Source organism: Cyclopterus lumpus, chromosome 5, assembly GCF_009769545.1.
Source record: "Cyclopterus lumpus isolate fCycLum1 chromosome 5, fCycLum1.pri, whole genome shotgun sequence".
Classification (NCBI taxonomy): domain Eukaryota; kingdom Metazoa; phylum Chordata; class Actinopteri; order Perciformes; family Cyclopteridae; genus Cyclopterus; species Cyclopterus lumpus.
The window spans coordinates 14,700,269-14,714,116 of record NC_046970.1 but is presented as its reverse complement, the minus strand read 5'-3'; the positions used below and the strand labels follow the sequence as shown (position 1 = coordinate 14,714,116).

Here is a 13,848-nt window from a genome sequence, read left to right as displayed (position 1 = left end):
AACTTAAACTGGGTTACAATTTTAATTTTATAATATAATAATATTACATCATCCTTTTTCTCTTCTGTTCTTCATTTAAATACCACCAATGTATGCATAAATTAAAAATATATAGTAATACTTTAGATATGGAATTATTTTTTTTATATAAACAGAGAATTTTAATAAGCTTGAATAAAGTTTATTTAAAATGTTATATTAGCAGATGCTTGGATAGATCCAATAATACCGCACATAAGTTGACAGTTTCCACTCGGAAGCAAAACAGGAACGTACCAGAGTGCAGCGGTGTCGCAGTCGGACCGTTCCGGGTGAATAAGTGGGTGAAAGGTCCTAGTCAGGAGTGACAGCAGCACACAAACACACCTCACAGAGACACCGCCGACCAGGTAATATGTTGTTTCTCTATTATTCTTTTGTTATGTCTCTGTGTGTTTGAGTTCATTTCCGGTGTTGCTTTCATTCAGTCTGTTGTGTTTCAGCAAACATGTCCAAACAGCAGCCGATCAGTCCGATGAAGAACTTCTTCGCAGGAGGATTTGGAGGCGTTTGCCTCGTCTTTGCTGGACATCCACTCGACACCATTAAGGTGATTGTTGTCCCGTGTGTCTCACTTCCAGTGTGACACTGCGGACATTAGAGCCAGAGACAAGTCAGAGTCAGCTGTGTGGATGTCACACACGTATGTAAATATTAATGCTGCTGCAGGAAGCTCAGAGCACCTTTGACCCACATTCACCTGACTGTTACATGACTGCTGGTAGACAGACATCTAACCTGAATACATTAACTCTGCTCTCCATTATCATTGTATTATACCTACAGTGATTAGCTTCATACTCTTTAATAGAGCTACACTGATCCATCAGACAATTTGACAATTTTAATAAGCTTATGCCAGCTATATCCGTGTTTGTGTTGGAAGAAACCGTAGTTGAGAAATGCCTAAAATATATTTGAGGTCATTTCTAACAAGTTTTGTTATTTTCAGTCTAATGCCCAGTTCACACCATTGTCACAATTCCTTTAAACTGGCATTTTAAGTCATCAAGTTTAAACTGCTGCCGCTGTGATGTTTGATTCTCTGCGTGTGAAGTCCATACAAAGTGCATTCTCTTTCCTCTCTCAGGTGCGTTTACAGACTCAGCCCAAACCGAAACCTGGAGAAAGCCTTTTGTATGCTGGAACCATCGATTGTCTTAAGAAGACCTTAGCCAAAGAGGTGAGGATCAAGCTGCCTTAGAATCTGCGACATTATAGATCAAATATCGTCTAAAATGCCTTCCCTCCCTCATGCTGATGTTTCCTTGTCATCTTCTTCCCTCACAGGGTATGAAAGGACTCTATAAAGGCATGGCGGCCCCGCTCATTGGAGTTACACCCATGTTTGCTGTTTGTTTCTTTGGATTTGGAATGGGCAAGAAAATGCAACAGAAAACCCCTGACGAGATCCTTACGTAAGTTATTACCCTGCCGTAGTTGGTCCTACTGTTCATTTAGCTATAATGCTCTAAGGGAGATATTATGTAAGTATGTTGTCTCCTGCAGGTATCCACAGCTTTTTGCTGCAGGGATGTTGTCTGGTGTGTTCACCACAGGCATCATGGCTCCTGGAGAGCGCATCAAATGCCTCCTACAGGTCAGAGGTCATGTGTTTGTACAGAAATTAGGATGTAATCACTGTGTTCTCAGCACTGAATTATAATAGATTCCCCATGACAAAAGGAAATGACCGCAAGTGTGTTTCTGTGTGTGCAGATCCAGGCATCAACAGGAGAGGTGAAGTATGCAGGGCCCATGGACTGTGTCAAACAGCTGTACAGAGAGTTTGGGATTAGAGGAATCTACAAAGGCACCGCGCTGACTCTCATGAGAGGTGCCGTTTTATAGTAAACCTGAGACCAAGATCACTTAAAAGCCCCCTTTGTTAAGTTTTCCTGTATTAATACTTTGAATCCTACATTTTTCTTATGTCACTGCATTTGCTGGTGCTATTTTGCATTTCTTGGCACGTTTCCACCACCTGCAGATCAGAAGAGCAGTGTGAAACAAATGTGACCACGTGTGCACGAAAACAGGGAATCCTTCTTAGAAATATTTCTCAGTATTGCTACGAGAGGCCAACTACTCCACATTGTGCCTTTTTTTTAAAGGGGAACTTTGCTGATTTTTGGACTTCAAAATCTGTTTATGGGTGTTGAATAGTACTACTGTATATGTAATATAAAAGTAGTATAATGCCTTTTTTAGCTGCGGAGGGAGCTACATTAGCCACAACCTGCATTACACGCCTGATTCTCTGACAAAATGTTGGAGTTGCATTGTGGGCAATGTAGGAGCCAGGTTTTGACGAAGAAGAATGCATGGAATAAAAAAGGAAGATATTTTTGTATATAACTGTTCATCATGAGTATGACATTACTATAGAAGTGCAATGCTAACTTACTGGACTATACAGTTTAATTGATGTGCCACATGCCATCGTCATCGTCATCAACCAGCTTTAACTGGTTACACCTGTCCTTGAAGTATTCAATCATGTTCTGACAAGCTGCTGCAGTTAAAGCACAGTTGATTTAGTCTTTAAGCGCTCATAAACGTTGCTCATGTGCTTTGGCGACCTAACTGCTGACCGACAGACAGCTGCTTGATTCATAAAAAACAGCTGAATGACAATGTAATAGTCATAATAGCCCTTTATAACAGTGTCTGTAACCTTGAGTACGTTTCTTCAGAGTTTGAGTTCATTTTCATGAAGCGTTATCATTATTTGTATTCAATTCTGTAATGTTTTGTTCACGGTGTGTCAGATGATGGGTCTGCTTGTTCTTGTATTAACAACACATTATGTAAATGTAGGTAATGTAATTAGATAAACCCTTTAGATTCATGTCAAACCATATTTTGTCAGAATATGTGAAGTATGTTTCTATAGAAATATTCACATGTATCCATTTAGTCACTGGTCAGTTAGATGTAGCTATATTTCATATGTTATGGAGGTTGTGGTGCAGCTGAAGTCCCTTTTTTGTTGTTTTGTAACTCAGATGTTCCAGCCAGTGGGATGTACTTCACTTCCTATGAGTGGTTAAAGAACGTCCTCACACCAGCAGGAAAAAGGTGAATATTTGTTCTTTCCCAACAGTTATTACAACTGTCTGAATATGTAAGATTGACCTCTTGAGTATTTGAACATGTTGTCTTCTCCCTGCAGCCACAACGAGCTCAGCATTCCCAGTGTGCTGTTTGCTGGAGGGATGGCTGGGATCTTTAACTGGGCAGTCGCAATTCCAGCCGATGTACTCAAGTCTCGTTTCCAAACTGGTTTGTTTTTAGATTCTCCAATTTCTTTTAGGCTGAAATGTCCGCTGAGTACAAGCATCGGTAACACTGTATAATAACTGTACGCTATGAAGCATTAGTTAAGTACGAGTAAACATTTATACAGCATTGTTCCACACTTTATAAATCATGGATTCACCATTTTGTAAATGAAGTATTTATGTAATGCTTCATAGCGTGCAGTTATTATAAAGTGTTACTGTTTATTTTTGTTTGTGTCTGTAATATTTGGTCATGTAAGAGGCAGCAGTGGCCTAGAGAAGTCTCTCTGGTCCTATGGCTCGGTAACACTTTATAATAACTGCACGCTATGAAGCATTATAATACTTCATAGCGTGCAGTTATTATAAAGTGTTACCCAAGTATTTTACCAAGTCTGAAAAATAAATATATGTATATATAATGTATTTTGTTTTTCTTCTTCATTAGTTTTACAATCATGTTTTTGTCTTTTAATGTGTCTGTCACTGAGTTTTCTAATGTGTCTCCCTCAGCTCCTGAAGGAAAGTATCCCAATGGATTTCGGGACGTTCTGCGGGAGCTGATCAGAGAGGAGGGCGTCGGCTCGCTGTATAAAGGCTTCAACGCCGTCATGCTTAGAGCTTTTCCTGCAAACGCAGTGAGTGTCCTTTTTATAGACGCTGCCTTCCAAATCACATACTTTATCTTTTTACTTTTAGTACATACTCCAGTTGCGCTTACAAAGTCAATACTGTGGCATGCAGTATGCATTCAATTGGGACATTCTACTTCCTGTCATGGCACCTTGAACTTTAACCCTCTTGCTCATATATCTGCTGTGCATAGGACTCTGGGGCTAAAGAAGGAGTGGTCATACATAAGTCTTGCAATACAAATACATAATACTCATGATTAGCAGCCACAGGATATGATAGATACTGGAAAACGACGTACATCAGTATCACTAAGCTATAGATCAGATTGAGGCATTTTAAGATTAAGACCAAAAAACAATATTCAATAACGTTGATTCACCAACATATTATAGTTAGTATATTTTACCACCTCAAATGACCAAAATCCATTTTTCCTTCTCCCACTGGAATGATTTTTAATCATTTGGGTCATTTTTCAAGTTTAAATACCAAAGGTTTAAATTTGCAGCTTGTCTGTCTTGTGTGATTGTAGATTTAATGTCTTTTGCTTTTGGACTTTTGTTTCGGACAAACAAGCAATTATAAGAGAGCCAAATCATTATGGCCAGTTTTACTCTTTTCTGACATTTTACTGACCAAAGAAAATATCTGGAAGGTAATCAATAATGTTAATGTGTTAGCTAGTTGCAGCTCTAGTGGACAGTAGAGAAGTGACAGGACTATAATGCAGCAAAGATCCCTGAAGTGGGGAAGTTCCAGTTACATTGTAAGAGTGCAAGATATGATGTCATCAAAAAATATTTCACATTTTTATTTCATAATTTAGCTTGGTTGTGATTGAAATAATAATAACATTGTTGTACGTTTTGTCAAAGAAAACAAAACGTTATGGTAAAAAAAAAAAAAAACTTTTTTTTTCAGGCTTGTTTCTTAGGATTTGAATTTGCAATGAAGTTCCTGAACTGGATGGTACCGGACCTGTGAGGAGGTTTCAGCATCACCTCGAATGTGAATCCCAGGAACACAATGCAATTATTAGACACACACACACACACACACACACACACGCAGTAAATCACAAAGAGATTTTAACAGTGTTACAACAATGTGCTTGATTATCTTTGAAACTTCGTAGTACTGTAGAGTGTGGATCATTCGGACTTGCGGAGGAAGCAGAGCAGAGATGTTGTGATGACTTGGTACCGGTACACAAACAAACACACACAGTTGAATGTTCCTTTTTTTTGTTTTACTTGTTTTCTTTATATTGTGTTTTTATATAAGAAAAGAAGTGAAGTAAACATGCCGTGCCTTACCTTTGTTATCTGCGAGCAGATGTACATATCAGGGAAAAGGTGATTTATGTTTTACTGCGTTTGATTATTCTCTCGGCAATACACATCTTTCAAACTGTCTGCTTCCTGTGAGGTCAGTGGCCACCAATGCTGTCTGTCTATGTTCATGAGAAATTATGAGAGTGGTAATAACAAGTTGTATTGAACATGACATGAATGTCAAAATGTAAAGAAATTAAAAAACAGAATCCATATTTAGAAATGCCATTGTCGTACACTTTTATTTTTAAATTGCATATTTTTGGGGATTTAAAAAAATAAAGAAGCCTGGACTTTCCATACTCATTTAAAAAGCTGTAATAAAGAATGATAACAAACTGAGAGACAATAATCATATAAAAGACAATAAGGTAAAGGATTTGAAAGAGAAAAGAAGTGCACAGAAGTAAGTAGACCCAGTTAATCTCGTTGTCATAAAGATATAATAAATCATGTCAATATAAATTAATGTTGATATTTCTATAAATGGCTTTTCGACCTGCAGCTTTTAACACTCCAAATCTTTGAAATCACTTGAACTTTTTCTCTCTCTGTCTCTCTATCCCCCCATCCCCCATTTGCCAAATCATCCGGTTCTCAGTTGTAATCCATCGGACAGCCTTTAATTACATCTGATGTGAAAAGACCAGGTCAATACTTTCCGACAGGCCGTGCAAAATAAAGAAATCAATAAGCTTCTGAACCATGGGGCGAGAGGAGGGGGAGTCCGTTTGCTCCACCCAGAAGTATGTTGATCAAATCCGTGGGACAAGCTGATGCTTAGATATTTTAAAATAGTTGATGTTTAGAGTTGAGGTTATTTGTGAGCTATCAAACTCCAACCGGTGATCTCTGAACCTGTACGATGAGTAACGTGGAGATACCAGCTGGGTTGAAAGAGCTGCTGCAGGGATACGCAGTCGAGGTGCTTCGCCGCAAGCCGCCGGACTTGGTTGAATTTGCTGTGCAGCATTTTACACGACTTTTGGAGGGCCAAAGAAACGACCACGGAGCCAAGAAGCGCAGCGCCAAACCTGCAGGGAAAGGAGTGACCTTTGACACAAAGTCAAATGAGCCCAAACAGGTTGATGAAGAGGAGGAGGAAGACACTGTTAGTGAGTAGTATTACATCATTTTGCGTGTTTTCCAAATTAAAAATGTAACTTTAAAAATGTGATTTTGTGGATGTTTCAAACCCTAAAAGCTTCATTGTGTCTACAAGGTCACAGTCAGGCAAACATCCACATGAACAAAAAGCTGGCTACAAACGTCAGCAGATATAATGACGCAAAATAACACTCAACTCAAGGAATTCCCAGTGCATATGAAAAACGCAAAAGAAAAAAAATGTACACAGATAAGAAGAACTGTAACAATAAAGTATGATGAGCTTTGTTATGCTTTAATAGACTTGTGAAGTCCAGTAAAGAAGATCCACCTCTGTCTCTCTCACTCTCTCTCTCTGCAGAGTCCACCACCAGTAAATACAATCGCAGAGTTTCAGGTCAGTAACTGGAACCATATGTGTGATGAATATCAACTCATGTTGACCTTTGTACAGTATTTTAATTTGTTTGTCCCGCTGCAGTTTGTGCAGAGGCGTACAACCCTGATGACGAAGAGGACGACGATGCAGACCCTCGGGTTGTGCATCCAAAATCAGATGAGCAGCGTCTCAGACTTCAGGATGCGTGTCAAGACATTTTACTGTTTAAAACACTGGAGCAGGTACAACACACAATGTCCTTTTGATGATAACTGATAAGACATTTGCGGTTTCGACAAAAATGGAATATTAGGTTTTCATACACATCCCTGTACTTCTATCTTTGTGAGGACACTCATTGACATAATGAATTCTCTAGCGCCTTACCTTAACTTTAACCATCACTAAATGCTTAACCCTAACCTAAACCTAATCCTACCCTGACCCTTAAAACCCTCGGGAAGGCCTTTGAAGAAGTGAGGGAAAAATGTCCTACATTTCCTAAAATGCCACTTAAACATGGAGAAGCAGCATTGAGTTGTTCTGCCCTCCACATCTGAAACAAACCCTGCTTCAACTCTCAGCTCTTCTAAATCAAAGCTGAAAACTGTTCAGTTTGCAGCTGCCTTTTAGTCAATAATATTTGGTAATGCACGCTAGCTGCTCTCCAACTTTTCTTCTACAGTTTGTTCTTATTTACTCCTCTTTAAGTTATTTTGATCTTCTATACCAGTGGTTCTCAAATGGGGGTATGTGAAGGTCCTCTAGGGGGTAAAAATATATTTAAAATGAGCATCCATTAGAAAATCCTTTAATAATAGTTATTTAATAAATATATCAGTTCATAAACTGAATTGTATATATTCTATATAAAATCACTGAAAAAAGTTTGAGAACCCATCCATCCATCCATCCATCCATTATCAGCCGCTTATCCGGGGTTGGGTCACGGGGGCAGCAGGTTCAGCAGGCCGACCCAGGCTTCCCTCTCACCCGCAACACTTTCCAGCTCATTCTGGGGGATCCCGAGGCGTTCCAAGGCCAGCCAGGAGATATAATCCCTCCAGCGTGTCCTCGGTCTTCCACGGGGCCTCCTACCAGTTGGACGTGCCCGGAAAACCTCTAATGGGAGGCGTCCAGGAGGCATCCTGACTAGATGCCCGAACCACCTCAGCTGACTCCTTTCGACACGAAGGAGCAGCGACTCGACTCCAAGCTCCCCCCTGATGTCCGAGCTCCTTACCCTATCTCTAAGGCCGAGGCCGGCCACCCTACGGAGGAAGCTCATTTCGGCCGCTTGTATCCGAGATCTCGTTCTTTCGGTCACGACCCAGAGTTCGTGACCATAGGTGAGGGTTGGAACGTAGACCGACCAGTAAATGGAGAGCTTTGCCTTCCGGCTCAGCTCCCTCCCGCTGACGGACCGGTACAGCGCCTGTTTTACTGCTGCAGCCGCACCGATCCGCCTGTCGATCTCCCGCTCCACCTTACCCTCACTCGTGAACAAGACCCCGAGATACTTGAACTCCTTCGCTTGGGGTAGGCAGTTTGTCCCCACCTGGAGGGAGCAATCCGCCGGTTTCCGGCAGAGCACCGTGGCCTCAGATTTGGAGGTGCTAAATTTCATCCCTGGCGCTTCGCACTCGGCTAAAAAACGCCCCAGTGAATGCTGGAGGTCACGGTCGGAGGAGGCAAACAGGACCACATCATCCGTGAACAGCAGAGAGGCGATCCCGAGACTCCCGAACCGGATCCTCTCCGCCCCCTGGCTGCGCCTAGATATCCTGTCCATGAAGGTCACGAACAGGGCAGCCCTGGCGGAGGCCAACACCCACCGGGAACGTGTCTGACTTACTACCAAGGATACGAACACAGTTCCTACTGCAGGCGTACAGAGACCGGATGGCCCGTGCCAACGGTAAAGAGCTGGTCCACTGTTCCACGACCGGGACGGAATCCATCCACCCCTGGCGCCTTGCCACCAAGGAGCTTTTTGACTACCTTAGCGACCTCTGCCAGGGATATGGGTGAATCCACCCCAAAGTCTTCCGGCGCTGCCCCCTCTCCGGGGGACATGTTGGCCGGGTTTAGGAGTTCCTCAAAGTGCTCTTTCCATCGCCCGACGATGTCCCCAGTCCGGGTCAGCAGTTCCCCCCACCCCTGCTGAGAACAGCCTGGGGTAGACCCTGCTTTCCCTTCCTGAGCCGTCGGATGGTTTGCCAGAAATTCCTTGAGGCCAACCGAAAGTCCTTCTCCATGGCCTCCCGAACTCCTCCCATGCCCGAGTTTTAGCCTCCGTGACCATCGCAGCTGCAGCCCTTCTGGCCCGCCGGTACCCGTCAGCTGCTTCAGGAGACCCCTGGGCCAGCCAGGCCCGAAAGGCCTCTTTCTTCAGTTTGACGGCTTCCCTCACCCCCGGTGTCCACCACCAGGTTCTCGGGTTGCCGCCATGACAGGCACCGATGACCTTCCGGCCACAGCCCCGAGCAGCCGCGTCCACAATAGAGGCTTTGAACAAGATCCACTCGGATTCCATGTCCCCAGCCTCTCACGGGACTTGTGAGAAGTTCTTCCGGAGGTGGGAGTTGAAGACCTCCCGGACAGGATCCTCTGCCAGACGTTCCCAGTTCACCCTCACTACACGTTTGGGCTTGCCAGGTCTTTCTAGCCGACTCCCCCGCCATCTGATCCAACTCACCACCAGGTGGTGATCAGTTGACAGCTCTGCTCCTCTCTTCACCCGAGTGTCCAAGACATTGGCCGCAGATCAGATGATACAATTACAAAGTCGATCATTGATCTCTGGCCTAAGGTGTTCTGGTACCAGGTACACTTATGAGCCACCTTTTGTTCGAACATGGTGTTCGTTATGGACAAACTGTGGCTAGCACAGAAGTCCAACAACAAAACACCATTCGGGTTCAGATCAGGCAAGCCGTTCCTCCCAATCACGCCCCGCCAGGTTTCTCTGTCATTGCCCACGTGAGCGTTGAAGTCTCCCAGGAGAACTATGGAGTCGGCAGGCGGCGCCCTTTCCAGGACCCCTCCCACCGACTCCAAGAAGGCCGGATACTCCGAAATGCTGTTCGGTGCATAAGCACAAACAACAGTCAGAGGCTTACTCCCCGCAACCCGTAGGCTCAGGGAGGCGACCCTCTCGTTCCCCGGGGAAAACTCCAACACAGCGGTGCTCAGCCGGGGGCTCGTGAGTATCCCCACTCCCGCCCGGTGCCTCTCACCCTGGGCAACTCCAGAAAAGGACAAAGTCCAACCCTTCTCCAGGAGCTTGGTTCCAGAGCCCATGCTGTGCGTGGAGGTGAGCCCAACTATATCTAGCTGGTACCGCTCCGGGAGGGTGCCCCGGTTTCCCTTGTCCGGGCAAGGTAGCTTCAGTCCGTGGGCTGCTATTCATCAGGGTTTTTTTGAACCGCTCTTAGTCTGGGCTCTCCCCCGAGACCTGTTTGCCTTGGGAGACCCTACCAGGGGCTGATGCCCCGGACAACATAGCTCCCAGGATCACTGAGCCACTCAAACTCCTCCACCACGTTAAGGTGGCGATTCATAGTTTGAGAACCACTGTTCTATATTATTGCACTATTTTTAAAACATAACTTAAGTATTTATGTTTCTCATCTTGTCTTTACGTTAAAAGTTGCTACACAAGTAAGGTTTCCTCACTTCCAGGAGCAGTTCTCTGAGGTTTTGGACGCCATGTTCGAGGTGTTGGTCAAAGCTCAGGAGCACATCATAGTCCAAGGAGACGATGGAGACAACTTCTATGTCATAGAGAAGTGAGTGACAGATCTCAAATTGTTTGCATAATGTTATAACTAGATGGCATTTTGTCCGTCTTATAATGACTTCTTCTACCCGTCTGTGTGTCTTTCCAGCGGTGTTTATGATATTTTTGTGCAGAAGGACAGAGTGAGTGTGTGCGTTGGAAAGTATGACAATAAGGGCAGTTTTGGTGAACTGGCTCTCATGTACAACACGCCGCGAGCTGCTACAATCATTGCTACACAGGACGGCGCCCTGTGGGGCCTGGTGAGTCCCACAATGCACCGTGATCTTGAATAAAAAGCTCAAGTAAAACACTGTTATTCTTGTCTGGTCCCCAGGATCGAGCCACATTTCACAGACTGATTGTTAGAAATAATGCGAAGAAGAGGAGGACGTATGAGACCTTCATCGAGTGTGTTCCTCTTTTGAAGTCTCTTGAGGTTTGTATCTATACAAGATAATAAATATATATATAGTGTAGTGTCATCATGCTTCATTTTCTCTTCACAAGCTCTCTGAGAGGATGAAGATTGTAGATGTTGTGGGAGCACGAGTGTTCAAAGATGGAGAGTGCTTAATAACGCAGGTACAGTGTTGGGACATTCGCTGCTGTATCGTTGGCTGTCTGTGCGTTAATCAATAACAAGTTAGACTTCATAAATGTTTCTGCGGTCTGTGCCTGCAGGGGGAGGAGGCCGCCTGTTTCTACGTTGTGGAATCAGGAGAGGCGAAGATAATGATAAAAAGCAAAGTAAGTGTGTCCAATATCATATCTTCTTGGATAATTTATTCTCTTATCTGCCAATTTGATTGTTAGTTTTTGCCATTAAGTAAATAGCATATTTTTGTATGTCTGGTTATGTGTGATCTTAATCTACTAAATGACTCTGACTTTCTATCTGTCCCAGATGAAGGCAGTCCAGCAGGACAACATAGAGGTCGAGGTGGCTCGTTGCTCTAGAGGGCAGTATTTTGGGGAGCTGGCACTGGTCACCAACAAACCTCGTGCAGCATCAGTTTACGCTGTGGGAGAAACCAAATGTTTGGGTAAGACACAGTATTTGTCGCTCTTTGTGTCTGGCGTGGCAGCACCTCATTTTCAGTGAAAGAGACTGGAAACTGGACTGTAGTTGGCCGGTTACATAGAGGAGGGAGAGGAAGAGGAGATGGTGCTGCAGGCCTTAAGTCGGATGCAGCAGAAACGAGAGCCAACACAGTAACTCATAATCTAAACAGCCAGTCAACGCTTTCTCAGGTTCTCCTACACGCTCACAAGTCTGGATCGGCAGGCCCAAAGAGGCTGAGTACCTGACCAAATATTAACATAAGCGTTGCCAGATAGCGCTCTCAATTGATATTGAAATGTAGCTGTAGTTTGCAGGGAATTACAGGTTACATCTCGACAGAAACAGATTGGACAAATCAATTCCATTAATCAGGTTTCCTGTTTTACTGTAATTAAAAACATATCCATTGAGCCTCATGATTTAAATATCTTTTAAATATACTGTTTATTATACCGTTTTCCTTTTAACCTCCAGTTTGACATCAAAAAGCTTATCATTAAGTATATTTAATAACACACGCTCCGCTCTGTCTAGAGTTTGTGGTATACCCCAATAATGACAAGACTTAAATGTAAATCCCAGCACTCTTAAATTCCAGTCTGTCTGTTGCATGATGGAACATTTCAAAACTACACTACTCCATCTGTTAGACAGGACGACTATCTTAACTTACTTTCTTTCTTTCAGTAATTGACATCCAGGCTTTTGAGCGTTTGCTGGGACCCTGTATGGACATCATGAAGAGGAACATTTCCCAGTATGAAGATCAGCGGGTGGCACTTTTTGGCTCCAGTGTAGATTGAAACAAGGGCATACTTTTAAAATAAAGCAGTATTTAAGTACACAGTGAACTCCCCTTGAGGTAAATGTAATTTAGAGCCTTCCTTTTTAAATCCAGCAACATGTATTGAACTCCTAGACTGTCAGACTCACGATTGTCAGTTTAAAATGATATCAACATTAATGCAGAACCAGAGAAATCCAATTGTTTTTGTTCATTTTCAAATATGTAGTCTGCAGAACCAACTGAAGCGTTGATCAACATTCATGCAGCGCCCTTTGGAGACACAATAGTGTTCACATATGTAGTAATATTCCCCAGACTTTGAGATGTAAAGTAAATATTAGAATCGCAAATAAATTAATCCAAATTTTTTTATATATGGAGGCACAGTTCTGCAATTGTAGTTTCCTTGAACAGAATTCATGGTAATTTGTCGTTAGTCACTGCTTGATTATTTGATCAAACAAAGGTGCCGCACCATTTGGCTTTTGAACTCAGCAAACAACCCCTTCTGATGTTGTATGGTATGAAATGTAACCTTTTTTTTTAATAACTGGCATGTCTTGAGCATTAACGTTATTGAGCTAAACCTTGGTGAGTTAACTAAGACATTCTTGCCAAATAAAAATAAAAAATAAAAAAAATATCTTAAATATTCAAGTTGTCTTGAGTTTGTTTTATTTGAGTTACAAAATATGAAGTGCAATCAGCAGACTCCACAGGAGAGTTTGCCAACCTTCTTGTGTTACAAGTATTTACACCCAAAAATCAAGGATATCCATCTAAATTTCACACACTTTGCATTCTGGTTTGTCCCAGAGTTCAAGTCTCTGTTAAGTTGTCCAAGTTCCATTGTCAAAGTTTAAATATTTAAAATATTTACAAGTCCTGTATTCAAAAACTCCCAAATCATAATGTGGCTTGTTCAATGCAAAGGCAGGTGCCAAAAATGTAACTTGCTTCAGTATTGTGAGAAAAAGAATAGAGCTGGTGGAATTAAAAGGAGCTGTTAAATGAACGTGGTCCTCTACAGGGTCTCCATAGTTTTACAGTTAATTCTTCCTCCTCTAAAAGAAAGCCTGGGCAAGATAGTCTGTACATAATTATTTAAAATTACACGTTGAAATGTCTTTTTAGCCATTGCAATGCAAAAGCTTCTCCGATCCACTCTTATGAAGAAATGAATATGACAATCAATAAAAGACAGATGAAAGAAAAAAAGGCCACCAAAATAGTCACTCGTTCATCCAACATCCTGATTTTTCTCTTCAGAGCATCTTTGAACATTAAAATAAAACTCCAATAAATAGAAATACAGCAGAGAAATGGTCAAATAAGACTGATTCTGGTTTGGTCCATCTCTGAGTTCTTTTGAGAAGGAGAAAAATACCAGAGTGACAAAAGAAAAAATAGACTGAAAACAAAAAGCGTTGATAGG

At 42.5% G+C, this 13,848-nt stretch overlaps 2 protein-coding genes across 3 annotated transcripts; both read left to right on the top strand.

The window, feature by feature from the left end:
- The first annotated feature begins 261 nt into the window (after positions 1 to 261).
- On the top strand, positions 262 to 5,519 carry slc25a20 (solute carrier family 25 member 20). 2 transcript variants are annotated; one of them, XM_034532531.1, is made up of 10 exons: positions 262 to 389; positions 468 to 589; positions 1,130 to 1,222; positions 1,330 to 1,457; positions 1,549 to 1,639; positions 1,759 to 1,876; positions 3,048 to 3,120; positions 3,215 to 3,324; positions 3,837 to 3,961; positions 4,881 to 5,519. In XM_034532531.1, the coding sequence occupies exons 2-10, from the start codon at positions 488 to 490 to the stop codon at positions 4,941 to 4,943; spliced, it is 903 nt and encodes a 300-aa protein (XP_034388422.1). In that variant the 5' UTR covers positions 262 to 389; positions 468 to 487; the 3' UTR covers positions 4,944 to 5,519. The 2 variants fall into 2 exon arrangements, with proteins under 2 accessions (XP_034388422.1, XP_034388421.1); XM_034532530.1 differs by having other exon boundaries at positions 278 to 389; positions 483 to 589; positions 4,881 to 5,516.
- Positions 5,520 to 5,703: 184 nt separating this feature from the next.
- On the top strand, positions 5,704 to 12,989 carry prkar2ab (protein kinase, cAMP-dependent, regulatory, type II, alpha, B). Its single transcript, XM_034532554.1, has 10 exons — positions 5,704 to 6,408; positions 6,762 to 6,797; positions 6,882 to 7,021; positions 10,464 to 10,570; positions 10,670 to 10,823; positions 10,898 to 10,999; positions 11,071 to 11,145; positions 11,245 to 11,310; positions 11,468 to 11,606; positions 12,314 to 12,989. Exons 1-10 carry the CDS (start codon positions 6,159 to 6,161, stop codon positions 12,427 to 12,429), a joined length of 1,185 nt encoding a protein of 394 aa, XP_034388445.1. The 5' UTR covers positions 5,704 to 6,158; the 3' UTR covers positions 12,430 to 12,989.
- Positions 12,990 to 13,848: the final 859 nt, after the last annotated feature.

Excerpts from the sequence above, each read along its gene's own strand:
- prkar2ab (XM_034532554.1), top strand. The coding sequence starts at position 6,159 with ATGAGTAACGTGGAGATACCAGCTGGGTTGAAAGAGCTGCTGCAGGGA. Across the intron at positions 6,409-6,761 it reads GGAGGAGGAAGACACTGTTA|AGTCCACCACCAGTAAATAC; the intron begins GTGAGTAGTATT and ends CTCTCTCTGCAG. Across the intron at positions 11,607-12,313 it reads GGGAGAAACCAAATGTTTGG|TAATTGACATCCAGGCTTTT; the intron begins GTAAGACACAGT and ends TCTTTCTTTCAG.
- slc25a20 (XM_034532531.1), top strand. The coding sequence starts at position 488 with ATGTCCAAACAGCAGCCGATCAGTCCGATGAAGAACTTCTTCGCAGGA. Across the intron at positions 1,223-1,329 it reads AGAAGACCTTAGCCAAAGAG|GGTATGAAAGGACTCTATAA; the intron begins GTGAGGATCAAG and ends CTTCCCTCACAG. Across the intron at positions 1,640-1,758 it reads GCATCAAATGCCTCCTACAG|ATCCAGGCATCAACAGGAGA; the intron begins GTCAGAGGTCAT and ends CTGTGTGTGCAG.